At 48.9% G+C, this 21,159-nt stretch overlaps 12 protein-coding genes and 2 non-coding genes across 14 annotated transcripts; 5 read left to right on the forward strand and 9 right to left on the reverse strand.

Moving 5' to 3' along the window:
• Positions 1-1,522: 1,522 nt before the first annotated feature.
• Positions 1,523-2,945, reverse strand: BO88DRAFT_413947 (bZIP transcription factor; the record flags this gene model as incomplete). Its single annotated transcript, XM_025708150.1, has 2 exons — positions 1,523-2,542; positions 2,583-2,945. 2 exons carry the CDS (start codon positions 2,943-2,945, stop codon positions 1,523-1,525), a joined length of 1,383 nt encoding a protein of 460 aa, XP_025563995.1.
• Positions 2,946-3,795: 850 nt separating this feature from the next.
• BO88DRAFT_480375 (uncharacterized protein) lies at positions 3,796-4,401 on the reverse strand (the record flags this gene model as incomplete). The annotated part of the gene is made up of 1 exon (XM_025712143.1): positions 3,796-4,401. One exon carries the CDS (start codon positions 4,399-4,401, stop codon positions 3,796-3,798), a length of 606 nt encoding a protein of 201 aa, XP_025563996.1.
• A 989-nt stretch (positions 4,402-5,390) lies between these two features.
• BO88DRAFT_403831 (O-phospho-L-serine:2-oxoglutarate transaminase) lies at positions 5,391-7,454 on the reverse strand. Its single transcript, XM_025706458.1, has 10 exons — positions 7,270-7,454; positions 7,093-7,211; positions 6,864-7,038; positions 6,640-6,808; positions 6,467-6,589; positions 6,388-6,413; positions 6,155-6,340; positions 5,913-6,105; positions 5,768-5,858; positions 5,391-5,714 (listed from the first exon to the last, which is right to left on the reverse strand). The coding sequence occupies exons 1-10, from the start codon at positions 7,374-7,376 to the stop codon at positions 5,629-5,631; spliced, it is 1,275 nt and encodes a 424-aa protein (XP_025563997.1). The 5' UTR covers positions 7,377-7,454; the 3' UTR covers positions 5,391-5,628.
• Positions 7,455-7,731: 277 nt separating this feature from the next.
• Positions 7,732-7,821, reverse strand: BO88DRAFT_t118. Its single transcript has one exon. It is a non-coding gene; the product is annotated as a tRNA-Asp (tRNA).
• Positions 7,822-8,334: 513 nt separating this feature from the next.
• Positions 8,335-10,098, forward strand: BO88DRAFT_403832 (uncharacterized protein). Its single transcript, XM_025706459.1, has 4 exons — positions 8,335-8,714; positions 8,765-9,000; positions 9,049-9,395; positions 9,442-10,098. Exons 1-4 carry the CDS (start codon positions 8,610-8,612, stop codon positions 9,681-9,683), a joined length of 930 nt encoding a protein of 309 aa, XP_025563998.1. The 5' UTR covers positions 8,335-8,609; the 3' UTR covers positions 9,684-10,098.
• BO88DRAFT_452467 (uncharacterized protein) lies at positions 9,870-10,165 on the reverse strand (the record flags this gene model as incomplete). The annotated part of the gene is made up of 2 exons (XM_025710696.1): positions 9,870-9,943; positions 10,000-10,165. 2 exons carry the CDS (start codon positions 10,163-10,165, stop codon positions 9,870-9,872), a joined length of 240 nt encoding a protein of 79 aa, XP_025563999.1.
• A 456-nt stretch (positions 10,166-10,621) lies between these two features.
• BO88DRAFT_486993 (uncharacterized protein) lies at positions 10,622-11,296 on the reverse strand (the record flags this gene model as incomplete). Its single annotated transcript, XM_025712510.1, has 2 exons — positions 10,728-11,296; positions 10,622-10,665 (listed from the first exon to the last, which is right to left on the reverse strand). The coding sequence occupies exons 1-2, from the start codon at positions 10,915-10,917 to the stop codon at positions 10,622-10,624; spliced, it is 234 nt and encodes a 77-aa protein (XP_025564000.1). The 5' UTR covers positions 10,918-11,296.
• A 469-nt stretch (positions 11,297-11,765) lies between these two features.
• Positions 11,766-11,856, reverse strand: BO88DRAFT_t117. Its single transcript has one exon. It is a non-coding gene; the product is annotated as a tRNA-Pro (tRNA).
• An 18-nt stretch (positions 11,857-11,874) lies between these two features.
• BO88DRAFT_257950 (zinc finger protein) lies at positions 11,875-13,119 on the forward strand. The gene has a single exon (XM_025702259.1). The coding sequence runs from the start codon at positions 12,145-12,147 to the stop codon at positions 13,108-13,110; it is 966 nt and encodes a 321-aa protein (XP_025564001.1). The 5' UTR covers positions 11,875-12,144; the 3' UTR covers positions 13,111-13,119.
• Positions 13,120-14,180: 1,061 nt separating this feature from the next.
• BO88DRAFT_257965 (uncharacterized protein) lies at positions 14,181-14,882 on the forward strand. The gene has a single exon (XM_025702261.1). It carries the CDS (start codon positions 14,332-14,334, stop codon positions 14,818-14,820), a length of 489 nt encoding a protein of 162 aa, XP_025564002.1. The 5' UTR covers positions 14,181-14,331; the 3' UTR covers positions 14,821-14,882.
• Positions 14,883-15,105: 223 nt separating this feature from the next.
• On the forward strand, positions 15,106-16,325 carry BO88DRAFT_257954 (phosphoribulokinase/uridine kinase family protein). Its single transcript, XM_025702260.1, has 2 exons — positions 15,106-15,389; positions 15,443-16,325. The coding sequence occupies exon 2, from the start codon at positions 15,443-15,445 to the stop codon at positions 16,154-16,156; it is 714 nt and encodes a 237-aa protein (XP_025564003.1). The 5' UTR covers positions 15,106-15,389; the 3' UTR covers positions 16,157-16,325.
• BO88DRAFT_403836 (GFA family protein) lies at positions 16,141-17,215 on the reverse strand. Its single transcript, XM_025706460.1, has 4 exons — positions 16,806-17,215; positions 16,545-16,706; positions 16,351-16,471; positions 16,141-16,288 (listed from the first exon to the last, which is right to left on the reverse strand). Exons 1-4 carry the CDS (start codon positions 16,911-16,913, stop codon positions 16,257-16,259), a joined length of 423 nt encoding a protein of 140 aa, XP_025564004.1. The 5' UTR covers positions 16,914-17,215; the 3' UTR covers positions 16,141-16,256.
• On the forward strand, positions 17,148-19,289 carry BO88DRAFT_386007 (translation initiation factor eIF-2B subunit family protein). The gene is made up of 2 exons (XM_025704768.1): positions 17,148-17,676; positions 17,736-19,289. Exons 1-2 carry the CDS (start codon positions 17,432-17,434, stop codon positions 19,198-19,200), a joined length of 1,710 nt encoding a protein of 569 aa, XP_025564005.1. The 5' UTR covers positions 17,148-17,431; the 3' UTR covers positions 19,201-19,289.
• Positions 19,290-19,328: 39 nt separating this feature from the next.
• BO88DRAFT_403838 (M20 family metallopeptidase) lies at positions 19,329-20,817 on the reverse strand. The gene has a single exon (XM_025706461.1). The coding sequence runs from the start codon at positions 20,767-20,769 to the stop codon at positions 19,489-19,491; it is 1,281 nt and encodes a 426-aa protein (XP_025564006.1). The 5' UTR covers positions 20,770-20,817; the 3' UTR covers positions 19,329-19,488.
• Between the last annotated feature and the right edge of the window lie 342 nt (positions 20,818-21,159).

Below are 21,159 nucleotides of genomic sequence, written 5' to 3' on the forward strand. Positions count from 1 at the left end.
CGCGGTCTCTTGTCCACCGCTTAAGCATCCATCAGGAACTGTGTGACCGAATATAAGCTTACGTATATCTCAAGTTGAGGTTGGTTCTTAGAGACCAGGTCAGACTCACAACCCCTTACGTGCATGGTCATTTCGACCGATGCCCGTCGCACAAACTGGACCATCACAGCCACATCTTCGGTTCGTTGTCCAAAGAAACTGCTAGAAGGAAATACCAAGTAGCCACCCAGGAGACATACAATTGTTTCTCTCTTTTCTGCAACATTGCTTACATCACGTCAAGCCGTCGGTCCTTGCATCTAAAGCACAACCTGAGCAGTTGGACCTCCAATCCTGCTAGGATTTTCTTCGCTAGACGGCAAGTGACAGACAGGCCTGTGGGGACCAGTTGCCATAGGCTCAAGGGACTCTTCCACGCAATTAGCCGCACGTGCATACCCTCGATGAAAATTTTCCATGTGCCTTTGGATCTGCATGGTCGTGTCAGTTGCCCCGTCGCCTAGCCCCATCTGTTCTAGGCTGGTCTCCACAACAGTGCGTCCCTCTATGAAGGACTTGTACATGGACAGAGGAACCTGGTCTCGGAATTTCGTCCTCCGTGTGAAATTTATGAATATGGCTGCCTGGTTCGAGATAGGTCTCGCAAACTCATCGCAATACAAGCGCTTGAGACTCTGCTCATAGCGCCTAAGGTCGGCGGGAAAGTAAAAATGATCCAGAGCTAAAACCCTCGATACAAACTTTTGAATACTAGTAACACGTAGTGCACCATGCTAACTGGTCCCGGTCGGAGAAGGTCACTTGCGAATTCATCTTTCGATGATTCTGCAAGCAAACACACAGACTCATTGTTGTGAACTCATCGTCGGTTCGGCTGAAGGAATACGGTGTCCTCAAGATTGACATTCCGTCAAGTGTAATTCGCGGAGTGGTAGCTCAGGTAAAGTCGTTCTCATGAAGACATGATCACTGGATTTTGAATGGGTTGACCCTAGCAGCGATGGATGACAGGTGGATTGTCGATTCTGGATCACTTCCTGATCATGCACGGGGATCTAGGCAAGTAATAACTGAATTACCCATCCTCATCACTGGGGTAATAAAAAGCGGAGTGGCCATAAAAGCCATCATGAAATTCCCAAGAGCATGACAGTAAGCTATAGCGGCTAAACAACCATCCTTATGGGCAAGGGTCAGCAGCATGCTCGCTGATCTGTGATACAGAGACGAATATTTCTCTCCGCCGTTCTTCCTTATGCTCCAATGGTCTGTCTTGCGAGGCGATTACTCAATCCCGCGAGAGAGATGTCCGCTGACCCAGAAACATGCTCCGTGATGTATCGATCAGGCTAGCTATGTTCTTTAAAATCATGGCAGTAATGTAAGCCACATTCTCATAAAGCAGCCATTACCTCATCTCCATACACAAGACTGGAGAGCGCTCTCCACATCACGGCGGCTGAACCCCGGCGTCCACCCAAGACATATTGCATTTGCGGATAGTGCTGCCAATGAGTGAGTATTAAGAATCGAGAAGCAAGGAGCGAAATGGAACCATACCCTGTATGAAACGTGCTGCATTTATCGCTGTTCCCTTGAGACGATGGCGCGCGGGATCCATGGGAGGATATGTGAGAAGATGTACATCATGCTCCCTCAGGTATCCTTCCAGGTCACCCATATCAAACCAGTCCCCTTCAAGCTTGGTCTGTATATGTTGCGGGAAGTGTGATACCGATCGCACGGAAACCCACCGCACCCCAGGCCGGAATGGACGATCCGCTGCTTTGCTCTTCAGGGAAGACCGAGAGTAATGGGTTCCTGCGCCCCCCAGACTGAAGAAGGGTACCTCTTCCCACTCCGCAAAATACTTTCGACTCTCTTTCTCATTCAACGCGGCTTGGAAGTATGATGCGATACGTTTTCTGTCCATAACCTGAAGTAGCAGGCAAAAATGCTTCTGTATACTGTCTATACCGATGGATTCGTCACAAAGGGCAAAACACCCTTGATAGACGCATGACATGTGGAGTCTGTCAGTGAATACAGTCAAATCCATTTCAGCGGTTTCCGATGACTCGAAGAAGCGAGGGATTTGCTTGCTCCACGTTATCGGTGATTCTCTAAGCTCCAGATGTAGATTAGGCTCCAAGATGGAGGAAACGCTCTCGTCCAGTTCCACAATCTGTGCCGATTGGCTATACTGTTCATGCGGCAGGAAATCTGGCAGGCCGTCATCGGTTTGAGGCGGCGAAATAGTCGTAACCTCCTGAGGGCTATCATTGCTAGCCTCTCTGGCTAGGGTGAGACATGTCTGTACGGTATCGCGCAGATGTTCCGTCAGACCAGCATGGGATGCCAATACTCCCGACCGAACCAGCTCGTCACTGAGCGATAAAACAGATGTACTCATCTTTTCCACAATTCCTTCGAGTTCGGAGATGCGACCTTTCAAAGACGAGAGGTTGGCTTCTTTTCGTGAGCGATATGCGCGTTGCGCAAGCCGGATCTGTCTCCGACGTCTCTGCTCGAGTTGATCAATCTCTTGATAGTAGTGCACAAATAAGCTGGGTCTCGCGTACCTCTTCTGGATCTTCATCTGCGGCGTCCTGGGCTACTTTTCGCGGTCGACCTCGTTTAGTGAGTGCCGATGAGCCAGACTTCTCTACCTCAGTGCGAGTGCGTTTCAGAGACTTTACTGCCGGCTGAGTCGGCTGAGTGTCGTTATTATAGAGAAGCAATTGATTCTCCGGTATGATTCCACCAAGAAGGGGGAGTTGGACATCTTGTTGTCTTCTTTGCTGTTGCCTGATCTGTTGGGGCACGGGATACGAGCAGGCCGAGAGCAGCGATGTTATCTGCGGGGCTGTCGAGTCACAATGAGATCCAAAGAACGCATCGTTGACGCTCTCCCAGGGGAGTAAAGCTGTGTCTGAGTCGCTCATATTTGCTTTTGACTATAGACAGAATATAACATTATTTACCGTGATGGTTTGTTTGTACGGAAGGCTGATGGAGGTGGTGGAGAGAAAAGCCAAAGAAAGAAGTGCTGCTGACATATCCTGCCCTGCCGTCCAGTCGCCACACGTCACTGCATCCAACCCGTCCAGACCGGGTCGATCTATTCTTTGTTGGGGCGGATAGCATAAAAGTAAAGTTAGACAGCTTAGAAACTTTACCTTTATGCAAGTATATTTCTGACAACTTAGTGGATGGTGTGCTTATGTGTGTGCTGGTTGAGCAAAAGGGGAGGCGAGAGAGATACCTCGGCTCGGGATGTTCACTAATCAAAAAATTCGATCGTCCTCATCCGCCCTAAATCACCAGTAACAGTGGGAACCAAGATTACTTTTAAACCTTAATGTGAGTCAAATAAGTATTTAGGTGGTTGTCTAAATCGTACTTTTATCTATGACGAATCCCGATGCAGGAGAAAGAGCTGCCTAGATACAGCTCCCTAGATACATTGAGGTGATCTCTCTAGAATAGGAAATTGTTGTAATAGGTCGATCTCCACTTAGAGCGGTCCTACCTATATCTGAGTTGGTTCTTCTGTTATACCTACTAACATCTAATTACAACAAGCAACAAATTTCAGCCTGAACAGTACATTCAAAATAATTTTGATGATCTTTTCTGGCCCCACCGCCAAGTCTTCAAGTAGACGTTTATTGATCCACAAGCTATCTCTCTAGTCTTGAGTTGACAGCATACTGAAAAAGTCACTATCGTTGGTATTATAGAGTAACATGTAGGGGGCTGGTGATCATCTACGTGGTCCAATATCGCCAACATTCACATCCCAGACATGCTCTCCACAAGTTTCATGTTTATCATAGTTGTCTGGGTCTTCACCGTCAGTCCTAAGCATTTCGATCTCTCCAGTAATGTTTGCCCGGTCGCCTCATCAACCTCATCAGGATAAACCATCATAGTCATAGTTTTCTCTCTTTGCGTCTGCCACTTCTTTGCTTCTCCGTAAGTTGACTGCGGGACAAGACATACATTCTCAAATACCATCCCCGCGTATTCACATCCCTGCAGTGGATATGGATTCGACGCCAGCTCGGCCGAAATGGGAAGCCCTCCTAATTCCGACTCAAGAAATGGCGCCAATTGACCCTGGATACAGGCCTCATGAAGGGCCATTTCATTCCCACCCTGAGCGAAGAAGCCCGTATATGCTTGTCGGAGGTCACTTAGCTCCAGTGGTGTTCGACAGTTGTAGAATCCATAATCCACGGTAACACTACGATGAGGTTGTGAATACGACAAGCGAGTGAACCGTTTCAATTCCCATACACTCTGGTGCCTCGTTCCGACGGCGCTCAAAAGGGTCTCGAAATTCCGCAATTCTGCGATGGCATCACCAAGGCGGTACTTTCTGAACAGGTCGACCATCTTCGACTCTACTATGGCCTTCCAGAACTCTTCGAATACACATGTGTCAAGGAGCTCTCTGTTTAGCTTCGCCACTTGTTGGGTTTCACCGTCATCCCGAGGTGTGCAGAATCCAAGGGAAATCCAGTTGTCTTAGTCGGCGTCGGGGATGTATCCATGTCTAATCTAGCAAAGGAACACATAGGCCTCGAGCTTTTCCCGTGGCTTCCACAGCTGATATAGAACTCGCTGATCTTCGGGTTTGAGTACATGTTTTTGAGATTCAAACACGACCATGAAATCAGTCACTTTGTTGGCAGCAAATCCATCCTGCTGACTTATCCAATGGCTCTCAGTGTGAATCAAAGTAGATGGCATCTGGGAGCTTCGGAACAGAATGAATTCCTTCAATTATATGCTGCCATGCCTCTCGAAGCTCCTCTTCTCCCACACCCCAGTCATTAACGAGTTGGCAGTATAACTTGAAGAGTCTCTGTTAGTCAGCCGCAGATGTAAAGAAAAGGATCCCGAAGGCCAAGTTTCTTCTTCGTTCTCTTCCTCTTCTCTTGCAAGGGGAGTACGCTGTTGCTGCTGGATCTGTATGACGGTCGCTAGCGTTGCTATCTGTATTCTATCTCGCTTGGGATACTCTAAATGGTAGTCTTGATGCCAGCTGGCGGACGAGGCAGGTGGAGCTTTTTAACGTGCGACGTTTTTTTGTGAATGGCAAGGGCTGCGTTGAATAGGATCTATGTTTCGGTCCCTTCTTAGAAACTTGAATCAGGGGATTAATTAAAGCATGGTCAAAATCATGGGTAAGTGTAGGCGGGGTCGTCGGGCGGGTGAATGCTACAGCTGGCAGATCTACTGCATGGAACGCCACAGAAGCATGAACTCCTAGCTGAGTAGTCAGCCTCGACATGTTATTATGTGGTAGCTGGTACCATGCATCCTAGAACACATAATCCATAGCTTTACATTGATACGCTTTTTGTGCTACTTCACTCCTCCTCACACTGTGTCCATGGTTGCGTATTCCTATGCAGAACATTCTCTATTGAACTGACTACATCAATGAAGTGGGTTGTTGGGCCAGCCATCCTGAATGGGTTGAACCTATCGCTGGTAAATGTTATGTCCAAGCTATATGCGTTACCCCTGTCTATAATCTGCACCACATGAAGGGTTGAATGATAACAGTGCTTTTCTTCCAAAAACAAACTCTACTTTTGAATGATTGTCTTACGTTTATGCCGTAGCATACTCTTTCAAGTATGCGGCAAGCTTCTCAATGCCCGACTCGGGAATGGCGTTGTAGTTCGACGCACGGATACCTTTACATTGAATCAGTCACGGTTGCAAACCACAGCTTTTTCATCTCACTTACCTCCGACGCTTCTGTGGCCCTTCAGGCCAGTGATGCCACGCTCGACAGCACCCTTCAGGAAGGCCTTTTCGGCGTCGTCGACGTTGCCGCCCTAACTAGGTTAGCCCTCGCGTCGAAACATTGCAAGGTGGGTTGAGGGACATACCTTGATCACACGGAAGCAGGCGTTCATTCTTGAACGCACCTCCTTAGCGGGGACGACCTTGTATACCTCGGGGTAGGCGTCAAGCGTCTCATAGATGAGCTTAGCCTTTCTGTCGGCCACAGCCTGTTGTCCATCCACCTTGTCGGGGAATTCGGCAAGCAGCTTCTTCAGAACCTGGCCTGCAATGTAGACACTAAATGCTGTCAGCGGAACCGACCTTGTAAGCTTGGTGGATCACTCACTCGAAGATGGGGAGAGTGTTGTACAAGCTGTTGTTCTTAGCGGCAACAGAGTAGTCGAGGATGGTGGGCGCAATCGGCAAGCCGAGCTTGCGCAGGATGGCAGGAGAGCAAGGGGAAGAAACAGGGGGCAAGAGGTCCTTCTTGATGATCACGCCCGTGATTCCAGCAACACCCAAGTTCTTCTGACTTTAAGGGGTCAGTGAGAATTCTATCACGGGAATAACAAGCCTTACGCTCCAAAGAAGATGATCGAGTAGTTCTGGTGTAAGGTTAGCATCGAATCAGTTGGTGTAGCAGGGTTCTGGTACATACCTGGACGGGAATACGTCTAGACAGGATAGTTGAAGAGAAGTCTCCAACGACAATAGGGTCCTCGTCAGTACCCTTGGGCTCCAGAACCTTGGGGAAGCTGGGGAATTCAACGCCATCAACAGTCTACATAAGACGCGTTAGCAAGAACCTCATGACTGAGAACCTATACGCACCTCGTTCTCGCACTTGTAGACCAAGGCAGCCTTGCGGCTCAGCTTCCAGGTCGACTCGTCTGCGATCTTTCCAAACTTGCCGTCGTTGACGGTCCTGGAGTCGCTGACGATGTTGACATACTCAGAGCCAAGAAGGCGAACAGCTTCCTGGCTGGCCTTCAGCGACCATCTGTGGGGCCATTTAGTATATGTTGATCGATCGCTATGGGCTTGGGTGACCATACGATCCAGTGACCAGGTAATCCAGCTTCAGTTCCGACTCGACCTTCTTGCGCAGCTCGCTAATGACATCCTCCTCGCTAATACCGGCCTTCTCCTTGATGATCTGCTGTCTCTGCTTCTCAGCCCAGATCGAGACGAGGTTGTAAACGGTCGCATCGAATTGGCCGGATCCACCACCTTCAATCCATTAGCGACTTGCGATTGCGAAGAGAAATGGAGACAGCGATGTACCTTGCAGGAAGAGGATCTCGTAGGTGTCAGGGATATCCAGGAAGTTGGCAAGATCAGCCTTGGCGCCGTTCAGAATATTCGTCGCAATTTCGCTGCGATGGCTGTGTTCTGCGACACCACTAGAAGAGCAGGTCAGATACGGTCGCAGATAAGATCGCACAGATCAGTGCCCCTCACAGTCCAGTGTCTTGGTAGTTCTGCAGCGCCTGAGCAGCTGTGGCAAGAACATCAGTGGGGAGACTGGCAGGACCAGCACCCAGGTAGGTAATGTCTTCTCTCTTCATGATGATTGATTGCAATTGCTGTTGTACTGTCCTGCTCCTGCTACAAGCGATAAGAACTGCAGAAGAATTTAAATGACGCGATCGGTGCTTGACTCATTAAGTCCGGGGCTAAGCAAAGCGGCTTCCCCGGGCATGTCTGGCCCCGGGCCTTTGTTTCCCCGGTGTGTCACAGAATTGCCCCTCGCCGGCTAAAGAATGCTGTGCCATCTCAAGCCATCCTCGTGAGGCTTGCCGATGAACGCATGATAGTGCACATAGTAAGGGGTGTATGACAGGGTTGGATATACGCAGGTGTGACTCACTCGTAACCCAAAAAAAAAATGCTGGCGTATGAGCGGAGAACAAAAAAGAAGTTCTCCCCGACTGGGAGTCGAACCCAGGTCTCCCGCGCTTGTTCCCGACTGGGATTGACAAGCGGAAATCATGACCGTTAGACCATCGAGGATTGTTGAAGAGATTCTGCATATTTTGGCTATATAATCCTGCGTGTTCCTTCAAATCCGCTTACGGAGTGCCTAAATTCATCACATCTCTCTGCTGCTTTGTCCCTCTTTGGCAGTTACCACTATTGGGCTACGCGTGTTCTTGGATGTATTTGTTTAGCTAATGTCTGGTTTCTGTGCGCTAGTGTTGCATTTCCTATTTATTGATGTTGCTGCTTACTTAATTAGGCGATCTTTGAGTCGTCGGATATATATTTCGATGCACCGTGCCGCAGATGCCTCACGCGAGGATTGAAGCCCATGCCATCTTATTGTCAGGTACTACTACTTTTTTAATGCTGTGATAGCACATGAGAATCAGTAGCACATGTCACACAGAAAGAAAGATGATGTCGCCTGCAAGGCGCTAGTATTGTAACACATCGTGATACCCCATTCGCCACTTCAACACTGATGAACCTATTGACAGCCCCAACACTCACTATCTTTAGGTCGCACAAAACTCTATTGGTTCCCTTGAGAATCTGCAAGTAGAAATAATGGAATATACTACTGTTTCAGCGAACCGAGCACTGCCGGCTGTACTATCTGCTTGCTAATTCAGTATCAATGTCAAGTGTCAACAGCATCATCCATGGATGTGGAAAAGCAGGACCCACCAACTCATCATGTGGGGTCAGCAACCAGCAGGGTCCGATTCTACCACACCCCAATCCAGCCAACGCATTCGGCGCCCAACACCCATCTTTCCCACCAAGACACCTCGCAATATACAAATAAATATACTAAGATGAGCACGATTGCTGTGGCCGGTGGAACCGGCGGCATAGGAAAAACTATTGTCGAGGCATTGGTGCAGGAGCCCAAGTATCGGGTCATTGTCTTGACCCAAAATGTATGACCTCTAAAGACGATGCCTCGCGCGCACTAACTCATGAAACGTAGAGTCCCAAAGAAGATCCCGTTCTCAGACAGACGCAGCAAATCCAAATCAACTATAATGACATTGATTCTATCGTCGAAACGCTGGAGAAGCATGCGATTCACACCATCATCTCCGCCATCGGAATCTACACCGACGAAGCCGCCCAATCTCAGATGAACCTTGTCCAGGCTGCCGAGAAATCCAGTGTAACCAAGAGATTTGTCCCCAGCGAATATTCATTTATCCAAACCGAGGAGTATGTTTACCCTGCTTAGAACTAATGGCAACTTTGCTAACGAAACAGTCTCCTACCTCACGATCCCAGCATTAAGTACTGGCTTGATGCAGCTGAATTGCTGAAGAAAACCAAGCTGCAGTATACTCGGATCTGCCCCGGTGTCCTCATGGACTACTGGGGAATGCCTCGAGTGCGAACCAACATTCATCAACACGTTATCGGGATCGATGTAGCCAACTGCTGGGCCGGTATTCCTGGCGATGGTAATGACAAAATGAGCGTGACATATTCATACGACTTAGCAGCATATATCGTGAAGTTACTAGACCTCGAGGAGTGGCCTGAATTTAGCATTTTTGCGGGAGATGATATTACCTACAACGAGCTCCTCAAGCTTGCCGAGGAGGCTCGAGGTATGTGCTTCAGACACCCAAGAAGGGATCTGACTAACATGACCAGGCAAAAAATTCCATGTTGTTTACGACAGTGCTGAGAACGTCAAAGTAGGTCAGGTCACCGTACCACCGTTTCTTACTGGGCTTTCTGAGGAAGAGGCCCGGGAAATGACCGTTCTGGTGAGCCGACTCACTATCGCCGGTGCTTTTGATCTACCGCAGGAGCGTATGAATGCATTGTTTCCCGATATCAAGCCCATCAAGATGAGGGAGTTCATCACCAACACATGGAAGGACGAGGCATGACATGGACAACGTTGAATAATATTGAGTGGCTGATATATCTAGTTATTTCTCCAACTACCAAGACCTCGTAATTGCTTGCAAGATGTGGTATATAAAGATCACGTGCCCAGGCACTGCACCCAGCCATCTCATCCTAAATAACCAACCTTTCTTAACATATAAAGTACTATCAATGGTAAAACACAACTAAAGATCATCGCCATCATCTCCATCCATAGCCCCCTTGAAGGGGTTATCGAATACTAATACATGATCATCATCTGCAGAGTAGGTTAGCCTAACCACGAGACACCACATGTGCGGGAGGACAGCATACGGTCAATTGCATCCGGATCACTTTCCGCCTCAGTCATATTTCCAACCGCATTAACGATATGTGATGTCACATTATTGAGGTGTAGCATATCAATCAAGGACTCCCTGTGTTTGTGGGTTGGCTGGCTGAACGCCGGTGTAGGGACTTGAGTCTCGTGTTCGGACATTGTGCGCTTTGTTCTAGTACTATGATACTGTCTAATGCCGAGGTAAGGAAGTCTTTGAACAGGATAGAGTAACAATAGTGGCTGACTACAACCAAGTCTGCAGACCGTCAAGATTTATACCTTTGACATTTGTGACTGGTTGCCACCAACTATGGCAATCCGATCTGACATCAATGAAAGCTAAAGCCTGTTTATCCCAATAGAACTGGACATTGGACAGTAGATAAAGCCAAAGCAAAGGGGCTAATTTATCAAGATCTTCATGAACTATCTCTTGACATATTCGGAAAGAGAATAGGTCTTTCTGTAGCGTACAATTTTATTCGTCCGATGTATGGAGAAGAAGAAGAACCATTATCCAGCACCAAACGCCAATCCGGGGTAATAGCTAATCTGGAGCCACCCAAAATATCATCCTGGGCTTTTAACATAACCCTTAAAACATCAAACACCAATTTAATCAAAATCCTCCACATCCCATGTTGAATCCGGCGGTCCATCTGTGATACCAATTAGCCATCTTTTGCTCCTCCCCCATCATTACAACCAAGAGATCTCGTACAGCCATCTTGAATAGAAAGCAAATACCCAATCGTCTCAATCAAACTCGGCGAGTCCTCCACAGGAGGGACCTCCTCGATGAGATCCTCCAGACTGGGAGAACTGTGATTTTGACTCCCAAGCTCAGGTTCAGGCTTTCTGACTTCTTCAACCGCGATGCCCATAGTATTCTTCTCAGAAGGGGTGGACATGGCGATGGATGTGCCTCCTTATGGAGACTATCGATCGATCGATAGATAGGTAGATAGTAGGCAAAGCCTCGATAGTGTCTTGTAGTTTCTCGATAGAATACCTCGTAGCGCAGGTACTAGCTACAATCTCCATCCCTCCATAACAGAGCAGCAAAAGTTCGCCATCACAGGCAACTTAAATAGCGTGCAAGCAACCTCCAAACCATCAAGTCTTGACATCAAGCGATAATCCATAACCTAGGCTCAATTCGCGGGGTGGACTGGTAGCTTTCGATATTTACGACAAAAAAGGTGAGGTCATGGGATCACCAGTGAACCTTCAAGTGGTTACAGGGGAGCGTGCTCAATTTTGTGTCTTGTCATCGGGCCTCGATTGAAGTCTGTTGGTTGATTTGACATGATTGTCCTTGGTTGATAGTACAGGGATTCATGGGGCGGGTGGCCTGATAAGGTACGGCCAAACCTAATTTTAGACCATGGCAGATGTGTTCTGGGGGCGTCCTAATATCCTGGTACCGATGCCAGGGGAGGAAATAGGGGCTTCTTCTGAGATTGGGAGGAGCCGTTGATTCATTGAAACTGATCGATAGCTGCAGGAGCAATAGCTACTCTACTGTATTCGGATGGGCCCGAAGTGCAGTGTGTTGTTTACCACTCTTTCAGTAGCACATGACCGATACTTAATGGACTAATGGGCTAGCCTGGCCAAGCATGCGATCCAGATCATATATACTGATGAAAGGCCACCCCATGCGACCGACTGAAGGCCCGACTAACACACTCAGTGTAAAAATAATTGTGAAAAGAGAGCAATTCAAAAATGGAAAAAGCAAAAAGAAATGATTCAAGGCCCGAGCCGCGGATCGAACGCGGGACCTCTCGCAGATATGCTTGGGTTTGTATCCCTAAGCGAGAATCATACCACTAGACCACCCGGGCTTGATATATTATGTTGCAGTATTTCTTGATATGAGAAAGGGAGCATAGTTTCAGCCAGGATCCGCTTTCATGCCTTCTTTGAGCCAAATAATAGACGCATTCACCTTCTAACATATCAATCAATATAGTTCCTAAACCCCTTCAAAGCCATCTTTTGCTTCAAACCTTGGCAGAGAACGGAAACTCGAGCGGTCAATGTGACGTCAAATTTTTCCACAAGGAGAAACACTCACCTCACTGTACCTCTTTCCGTGTCATCTCACATCAGGTAATACACCATCAGCATTCATGGCATCGAAGTATTACTGTATCGGCGCCGGATTCTGTGGAACAGTCTGGGCCATCTCTGATGATGGTCAAGCTGTCAAGCGAGAAGATGGCGGTCCAGACAGGTCTCTCGCTAACGATTATGCTATGCATCAACGGATCCTCCAGAGCTTTTCCCGACTGACAGACATTAAACGAAGATCCAGTATCCACCAAACATTCCCCCAAGTCCGGGTCTCGCAGTGTCATCACTTCATTTCTCCAAACGATCAGTGGTGGACAGAAATTCTCCCCCTCTTCCCATCGCAGTACTCACCCTGCAATGCCATCGTCTCAGACCGCATTCCCCCATTTCCCAAGCAGACCAGAACACTCGTTGTTAATAAATACTGCAACCCAGCGATACAAACAGAGATACTGACAAGTGCCGCCAATAGAGACTGTCTGATACGGCCATACCTGGGTAGACGACGGACGCAGAGGACCGAGGTTAGCAGACCCTCGAGGTTTGCAGCATTCTCACTGAGAAACTACCCATTACACGAAGACCAGATGGAAGATATCAGTATACCGACCGAAGACATGCAGAGATATGCTCGTATGATGGGTGAGGCATTGGCAACTCTACACTGGCTCGGTGAGGTGGATGGAAATGATATTGAATTTGTTCTGGCTCCTCCCCCTTTTCACGAAGAAGAGCCCAACACCAACACAATCACCAATGTTCTTGGTCGGCATACTATGTGGATGCTGGACTTCGATCTGTGTCGATATATGCCCATGAGCGATGCTGGGGTCCAGCAGGCTGTTACTTCTTTTTGGCGCAATGACCCGTTCTACCCCCGACCGCAGAGCAAGCTGTGGGGTGATTTTCGCGAGCAATATCTGATGAGTAGCGAAGAGATCATGAACAAGTACAGTCAGGTTGATATCGATCAGCGACTACCTTTCGCTCGAGATTTCATTGGATTGATTGAGACGAAATAGGATTACAACAAAGTGCTCTCAGCTCAAGACACGCATTTCATCGAGGGGAAGGGTCTTTATGAGTATGCGGTGACACGTGTGGCCGTGATGCGTTGGAGCAAGCTGCATTGGGCATCGGCCCAGATCACTACCAATTACTGGCGGTCTGAGGCCTAGATCAGGTAGCGACCGAAGCAGGCACGGATCAGAATTTAGCTCTTCTATTTTCCTGCATGCCATACAAATCTATGCGAAACTGATAAGGCTGCAGATGAACAGCTCCAACAAGGCGTTGCTCCTAGACATATGGCTATTCTTGAGCTGGAGGACTAGGATAAAACCAGACTAGCCGGCTGCAAGGGAAGTAGATCAGCCCAGCTGTCCCTGCGGATGTCAGACGGTCAGTCGCTTGACTCAGAGGAGGTACCTGGATGACACAAAATTCAATTAATCACCGACCATGTCAGGCGACGAATCGCGAGGGATTTCTCTGCTTATCTTCCGACACTTACGTGGACATTAAATATCAACTTGGCTCGGACTCCGATCGTGTATCCATAGAGCGCAGACTAATCTATCAAGCAAGCACTATGCCAGGATTCTTCCCCTATAGCCGAGACCTATTATTGGCGCCATGACCAGGATGCCTTCACGGCTGAGTGGGAACTGCACATATCAGAGCGACGAACCGTGGCACCACTCAGGTGACGTAATGTCGATCCATGCAATTTGGGTGATGGAGACCCGGTGACAGGGGTCACTCCAAGTCTGGGCCTCCGTGTCCTGGAGGACCGTGTGTTGGCATTCCGAGGGCGCGGGGTTTTCTTATAACGGTGCTCGGATCCTTTCTCCCTTCGTGATGTTGTCTTTCTTTTTTTGTTAGACGCGGATTCTTCTGCAGAAGTTGGAAACCCGCTTCCGCGTTCTTCTTGCCCTACCATTTCAACCTATGGAAAGATTTCGTCATTAGCAGGTCGCGCGGGTACGCTTCTCTTGCAGTACCAGAGCGATCTCCCTACACTTGCAGAGAACTCTGTTGGTCGACAGGAATGGTTTAAGCACAGTGACAGTGACTATAAACGTCTGTTCTCTGTGCACCAGAAAGGGCAGTCTCAGGTATGCGCTTTCAACTGGCATCGTCATGAAGTTACGGACGCTAATGATCTAAGATCTGACCAGCACCCCGCCCGACCACACTCGCCAGTCGATTAGCGGTACGAAGACACGACACAACTAGACACGATGTCGAACACAATGGCACAGCCGGCTGAAAGTTCGGTGAGCTACGATCTTACCAGGAAAAGCCATATGGGGGGAGACTGCATTCTGAAGCGCTTTTCACATTGGTTTTGGTCGGTGTGGATGATCGCCGGGTCTGGGACCCACGATGCCCTTGCGGATCCCGCGAATCACCCCAAAGCGACAAACGGTGCCTCCACAAAGACGAACGGATGTGCTGGAACAGCGAGGGGTGGTTTGTCTGCCACTGGAGAATGCGACACAGGACTGCGGGAACAGTCCTCTGGAAACGAGCATAATTATCCTTGCAAGGCATGCCAGACATGGGGTGTTGTTTGCGACCAGCAGAGACCGCGCTGCTCGCATTGCTTGGATCAGCAGATACTGTGCTTTTATGTGGCACCTCTGCCAAAACCACCGAAGCGGTCAAACAAGTCGCGTTCCCGCCACGTTGAGATCGTAAATTCATCGCCCAGACTGTTGACGAGTTGACTTTTAATGAATCACGAGTGAATGAAGTTACTTTGGTCTTTCTACACAGCTCTTCTCTTATCGTCACGATAGTTTATTTCCGGCCGATAAGATAGGCATGTGCCTTAGATAGCTCTATTATCCAGTCACCCCACATGCGGGGGAAGACTAGCAGAAGGTTGCTCAAGGGAGTGACACTTGGACTCCTGGTGACTGATCACAAAATCGTATATTTCCGTATGCGGTATCCGGACGGAGAGTAGCATATTCAGGACATGCACGAATTGCCACCGTTCTTCACGGCGGATATCCAACGCGGACCAAAACAACTGCGTCCACATCAAACAAGAGATTGTGCAAGTTTAAGATTGTACTAATCGAATCTAAAAAAGACACACCCCGCGATCACTGATTTGACTTACCTCGGATACTTGGTTTCAACATGCGCCATTGCTAGCAGTCGTCGGAGCACTGTCAGCCGATTCCCCCGCCACAAGGTACCGTGGTACATATTTAGAGAAGTAATCTCTACAAGAGCAGTCTAAACTTTTGACTTCTATTTACAACTGGGTGCACGAGGGCGCTTCAAGGTTAGTTGCCGTTACCGTTCGCTTCACCATCGAGCTGACTGACACATGAACAGATGGAAGCAGAATACATTCGGATTGCGGACGCAATCCAACAAGAAGCTCGCAAGAATGACAAGAAGCGACTTCTCGTTGCTATAGCTGGAATACCAGGCTCTGGCAAGACAACCACAGCTTCAGCTGTCGCTCAACAACTCCGAGCCGAGTCACAACCAAATAAAATAGCACTCATTTCTATGGACGGCTTCCACTTGTCGCGGGCGGCATTGGACGTTCTTCCTAACCGTGAAGAGGCATACATCCGACGTGGTGCACCATGGACCTTTGACGCAGTGCGTTTCGTTACGTTTGTTCAACAGCTACGACATTGGGCAGACTCTACCCCGTTTTCCTCAGAAGGAGACTCATCATCTGACGCTGCTGTGATATATGCACCGTCATTTGACCACGAGGCGAAAGACCCCGTTGAGAACGGCATGGCTATCACAAGCGATGCCTCCATTATTATCATCGAAGGCAATTATCTCCTGTTAAACGAAGATCACTGGCGTGATGTGTCGCAATTGGTGGACTATCGCATATTTGTCGACGCAGACTTGCAGGAAGCCAGGGGAAGAGTAGCCCGACGACATGTCAGTGCGGGGATTGAAAAGACATTGGAAGATGGCTTCCGTCGTGTTGACAGCAATGACTACTTGAATGCGCTGCATATTCAGGGGAAACTGATACGGCCTGATATGGTGGTTAAAAGTGTGACGGAAATCGCATAAGATATTATCTAGTGTACATATCTAGGGTACAGAGTGCTCATAATAAGACAGCTTCAACCTGAAAGGAAGCTAAATTCGGGAAAATACCAGAGCAAACCCATCACTCCTTGATCTTGCTTTTGTGGAAAACATCTATGAGCCGAATTAGTTAACAATCACCAAGGGAACGAGACAGAGTAGTAGTAATTACTCACCCGGAATCTCAGGCATCCAACGAACCCTACTCTGACAGAAGAACTCCCCCTTAGGCGGCAACACCTCCGGATCATCCAATGTCCCTACACAAATATACCGGAAGTCATTCTTGACCGCATCCTACACACCACCCATTAGCCAACCTCTTGCTGCACTCACTACCCGCCAACACCCTCAAAGAGACAGAACCTACCCCATACTCGCAAATATAACTCCCACAATCCCCACAAAACTCCCGATGGATCATACTCCCAGACCCATTATCACCCACATACTCCTTCAGCGTGCCAGATGTGATCTGAAGAGCATCCTTGGGGACCTTGGCGGTTAGACCGTAGTTCGTTCCGAAAGCTTTCTATAATCCGGGGTATTTGTTAGTCAAGTGAACACCTTGTGGACGGCAATTATTTATAGATCGCAGATCATAACCGTGGAGCTATTTGGCTAGGCTAACCTTGCAGCTGCGACAATGGCAGAGGGACGTGCGGGCATCGTCCGGAGATGAGAGGTTAAGGTTATAGGTGATTTTATGACAGAAGCAGGAGCCGGGGTAGGATTGCATTTTGGATAGATGGTGATGAGATTGATGATAACGAGCAATTCTGGTTCCGTTTGGTGGTTTCTGTGCAGTAACTGAGTAAATGTTATTGCTGGGCTTATTATAACTGAGAATTCTGGGCTTGTTGTATACAGCGATGCGCCTGACGAATGTTGACGTCACTGCTGTACTACTACCCCGGCGGAGAAAGATACTCATGATCGGCGCGGACATGTTATCTTCAGCAACTGGGTGGATTTATTTATTCTTTATCGAAGATACGAAATAATAATGAATCAAATATAAGAGCAGGTTACTGACCATGGCACAAAAGCTATATCAGCCCTCGATAACCGTCGTAAGATTCATTTGATGGTTGTCTGCAGCGATAGCGTGATGTGATCATGACCGAATGAATCCCCTCATTTCTTTCGGCAGCTACCCGATCAGCTGATGTCTTCGCATCTTTTAATATTCCCCGACTGTCGCCTCTTCTATTCATTCCTTTTTATCTGACAAGAAACGGCGATCGCCCCGCGCGTATGCTGATCAGCCGAAAGGCTTATTCTTTCGCTCCTCTTTTTACATGCCGCCGCAGCGTACATAGTAGCATCAACCGGCGTAGTTTATCCGCCACATTCAAAATGTCGCACAAGGAACAGCCTCACGAGTCGCAACTTGAGAAGCGCGCTGTCGTTTCTTCATTTATTTTCAAGTTTCCCAAGGGTCCGTCTGAGAGACCGGTTGTTGCGCTCTTCAAGCGCAGTGATAAGGTGCGGACGTACAGGTTCGTTTGCCCCATACTTTGATTTATTGCTGCAGTTTTCGCTAATTGTCGCAACACAGCCACCATCTTGCTCCGATATCTGGCAGCATAAGTCGCAGCGACAAATTTCCTCTCGAAGCAGCGTGGCGCGAATTGGCCGAAGAAACCTCCCTCGACCAATCTTCGCTCATACACTGGCGCACTGGGAAGCCGTTCACCTTTGGAGATCGATCTGTCAATCGCGAATGGACTGTTCATCCTTTTGCTTTCAAGCTGAAAGACCCATCCGAAGGAGGAAAAGGCGAAGGCGCTATCAAGATAGACTGGGAACACGAAGGATGGGAATGGTACGATCCACAATCGGTGCTGGACAGAGAAGACTTGGAGATTGTCCCGCGTCTAAAAGACTCCCTGCGACGAGTCTGGTTTGAAGGAGAATTGAGCGAGCGCGCAGCCAAGACCCTTTCACTTGGTCTAGAGCGTCTACGAAGCGACCACGAGAGCGGAGCACAGGAATTGACTGCTATCGCGCTGGTGGCCTTCCGGGATTTCATTGTTCAGACGCAAGATGAGATCAATAGTGAGGAATGGTGGAAGACTGTTCGCATGGCAGCGTGGCATATTATCAAGAATGGCCGAGAAAGTATGGGCGCATCGACGATGAATGCTCTAATTGCCGTTTTGGACGAGATAAAGGACATACTCGTGGACGAGCAGACAAACCCGCAGCATACATTGGAGCGGGTCCTGAATGTGCTCGATCATCATCTCAAGTGTCGGAAGAGTCGTCAAACGCAAGTGAAGGATGCCTTTGCAAATTACATTCGATTCAAGTTCCTGCATCACGGGGAAGCGCTGGATAAACTTACCATCTTGACTGTTTCGGCTAGCTCGACTATCCGTGACAGCATCTTGGAGGCGTATGCATCGCTGGACATCCGAAAGCTGGAACTTCGCATTCTCGAGTCGCGGCCACTATTCGAAGGCACTAGTATAGGCTCATCCATCGTCAGCAACTTCAAGTCACGGTTCCTCGACACCCCCGGTAAAGAACTGAAAGTGAAAATATACACAGACGCATCTGCCGCTTTGGCTGCCGCCGACGTGGATTTGTTACTCCTCGGTGCCGACCGCATATCCAGCACAAAAGGAGTGAGCAACAAGACTGGCTCATTACCAGCCGTTCTTTGCACAAAACACGTTAGTCCTAATGCCCAGATCGCTGTTCTCAGCGACCTCGAGAAGATTAACTGTGTCGGGAGCATGATTGATGATGATCATCATGAAGACAACGATCCGATGGAGGTCATCAGTGCCTGGCGCAACGACGGCGTCAAAGCAGTGCGGGTGCTCGAAGATGGCATGAAGGAGGCTGATGCAGAGGGGTCGTCGACGGTCGAGGTGAAGAATACCTACTTTGAATGGGTGCCGTTGTATATGGTCGATGCGTTTGTTAGCGAAGAGGGCGTTATGGATGAGAGCCGCATTCGGGAGAGGTCGAAACAACTAGGGGAGACGGTTAATAGGTTTTTTGAGGATTTGTGAAGCTGCCATAGTGATTGGGTTTAGGAACGGGATAGTGATGGACTTACATATACTAATGATATTTACTATAATGTACCCATAATATACATATACTCCAAGATCATGGCCCCCCTTTGAGAATTTGAACACTTGCTTCTGCTTGAATGACTCATTTTGTCTACTATCCTCTCCAGGAAGAGATCCCCTCCCTTTCTACAGAGCAATTAGACTCTATCCGCCTACTAAGTCGATAGTTTCATCTATCCTCTATAACCGTGGTAACCACCCCATCTACACCAATGCAGCAGATCACTTCCTCAAAAACGTCAACGCAGCCAAACACAACGCATCCACACCCGTCCTCAACGTCGGCTGCACCACCGGCGCAAACAGGGCCGAATGATTCCCCGGAATTTCCTCAACCTTGCCCTCCCTCTCAGCCCTATCCCAAACCTCCTGATCCACACCCCCAAGCAACCAAAAACAGCTCGGAATACCCCGACAAGTAGCAAGGGTACTAAAGTCCTCGGCGATATTAGTCCTGGCCACATCAGGATCAAAATCCTTAAAATGCCCCGCAAACGTCTCCGCAACCCTCCTAGCCACATCCCCATCATTAACCGTAGGCGGAAACCTCCTCGTCGGGGTAAACACCGGCGACACCGGCGAACCACTAGCCAGACACTCGGCCTGCACAATCCTCTTAATGCCCTCAATAATCTGCTCCCTAACCTCCAACCTCACAGACCTAAAATCCACCCCAATCTCCGCCCGATCCGCAATAATATTCTCCGTCTGACCCGCCTGCAAACTCCCCACCGTCAACACCGCCAAATCCGCCGGATTAATCTCCCGACTCACGATACTCTGCAACCTCACCACAATATGCGCCGCAAGCAACACCGGATCCACCGTCTGATGCGGCTGCGACCCATGTCCACCCCTCCCAAACACCGTAATCTTCATACTATCCGCCGCCGCCATAATCGCCCCCTCGCGGGACGCGACACTCCCCGCCCGCATGCGCATGACATGTTGGCCAAGAACTACGTCCGGCACGGGGATGCGCGAGTAAAGCCCGTCGTCGACCATGGCTTGTGCGCCGCCCCCGCGCTCTTCGTCCGGCTGGAATAGCACGATGAGCGTCCCGCTCCATGCATGCCGCAGTTTGACGAGGGTTTCGGCTGCCGCGAGGAGACAGGTGATGTGCATGTCGTGTCCGCAGGCGTGCATGACGGGTCGGTCGTTGCCGTCTGTGTCGCGCATGGTGATGGTGCTGGCGTAGGGCAGGTTGGTTAGTTCCTTGACGGGGAGGGCGTCCATGTCTGCGCGGAGCAGGACGGTTTGGTTGTTTTTGGATTCGTCCGTGACATTGCGGAAGACGCCGGCGAGACCGTACCCGCCGATGTGGGTGTGGATGTCGAAGACACCGAGTTGGGTGAGATGCGCGGCGAGTTTTTCTGAGGTCTGTTTCTCTTGTCTAGAGAGTTCGGGGTGCGCGTGGAAGTGTTTGTAGAGGGTTTCGTAGGGGGTGAGGTCTAGGGGGTGGGAGGAGAGGAGGGATGATATGGTGGTGGTGGAGTGAGTCATGTTGGGTGTGGATGGTAGTTGTTTAGTTGATTAGCTACTGGTGGGTTGTTAGGTATGAATTGGTAGTGGTAAAGGGAAAGAGATGCATGTCAGATTAAGCTGGTGTTTGATGAAGCTAACTAGTCCGTAATTGCTCTAGTTTTGTCACTAAGATGTTGGGCTGAGATTGCGTGTGTTGGAGAAGTGATCTTAGTCTTTGATGTGACTAACGGCGGATCGGTGGGCTGTATACAGAGCGGAGACTAAACATTGCAAGGTAGTATTTTCAGGGCAATGGTTTACTCCATCACTGATCTGCTAATCGCCTCTACTGAGTCACACATTAGAAATTACAGACTCGCTGAACAAACATCACGCAAGATCAAGTTAATTATTACAAAGTCATTCTGA

The sequence above is a fragment of the Aspergillus vadensis genome (genome assembly GCF_003184925.1).
Source record: "Aspergillus vadensis CBS 113365 unplaced genomic scaffold BO88scaffold_8, whole genome shotgun sequence".
NCBI classification, from domain to species: domain Eukaryota; kingdom Fungi; phylum Ascomycota; class Eurotiomycetes; order Eurotiales; family Aspergillaceae; genus Aspergillus; species Aspergillus vadensis.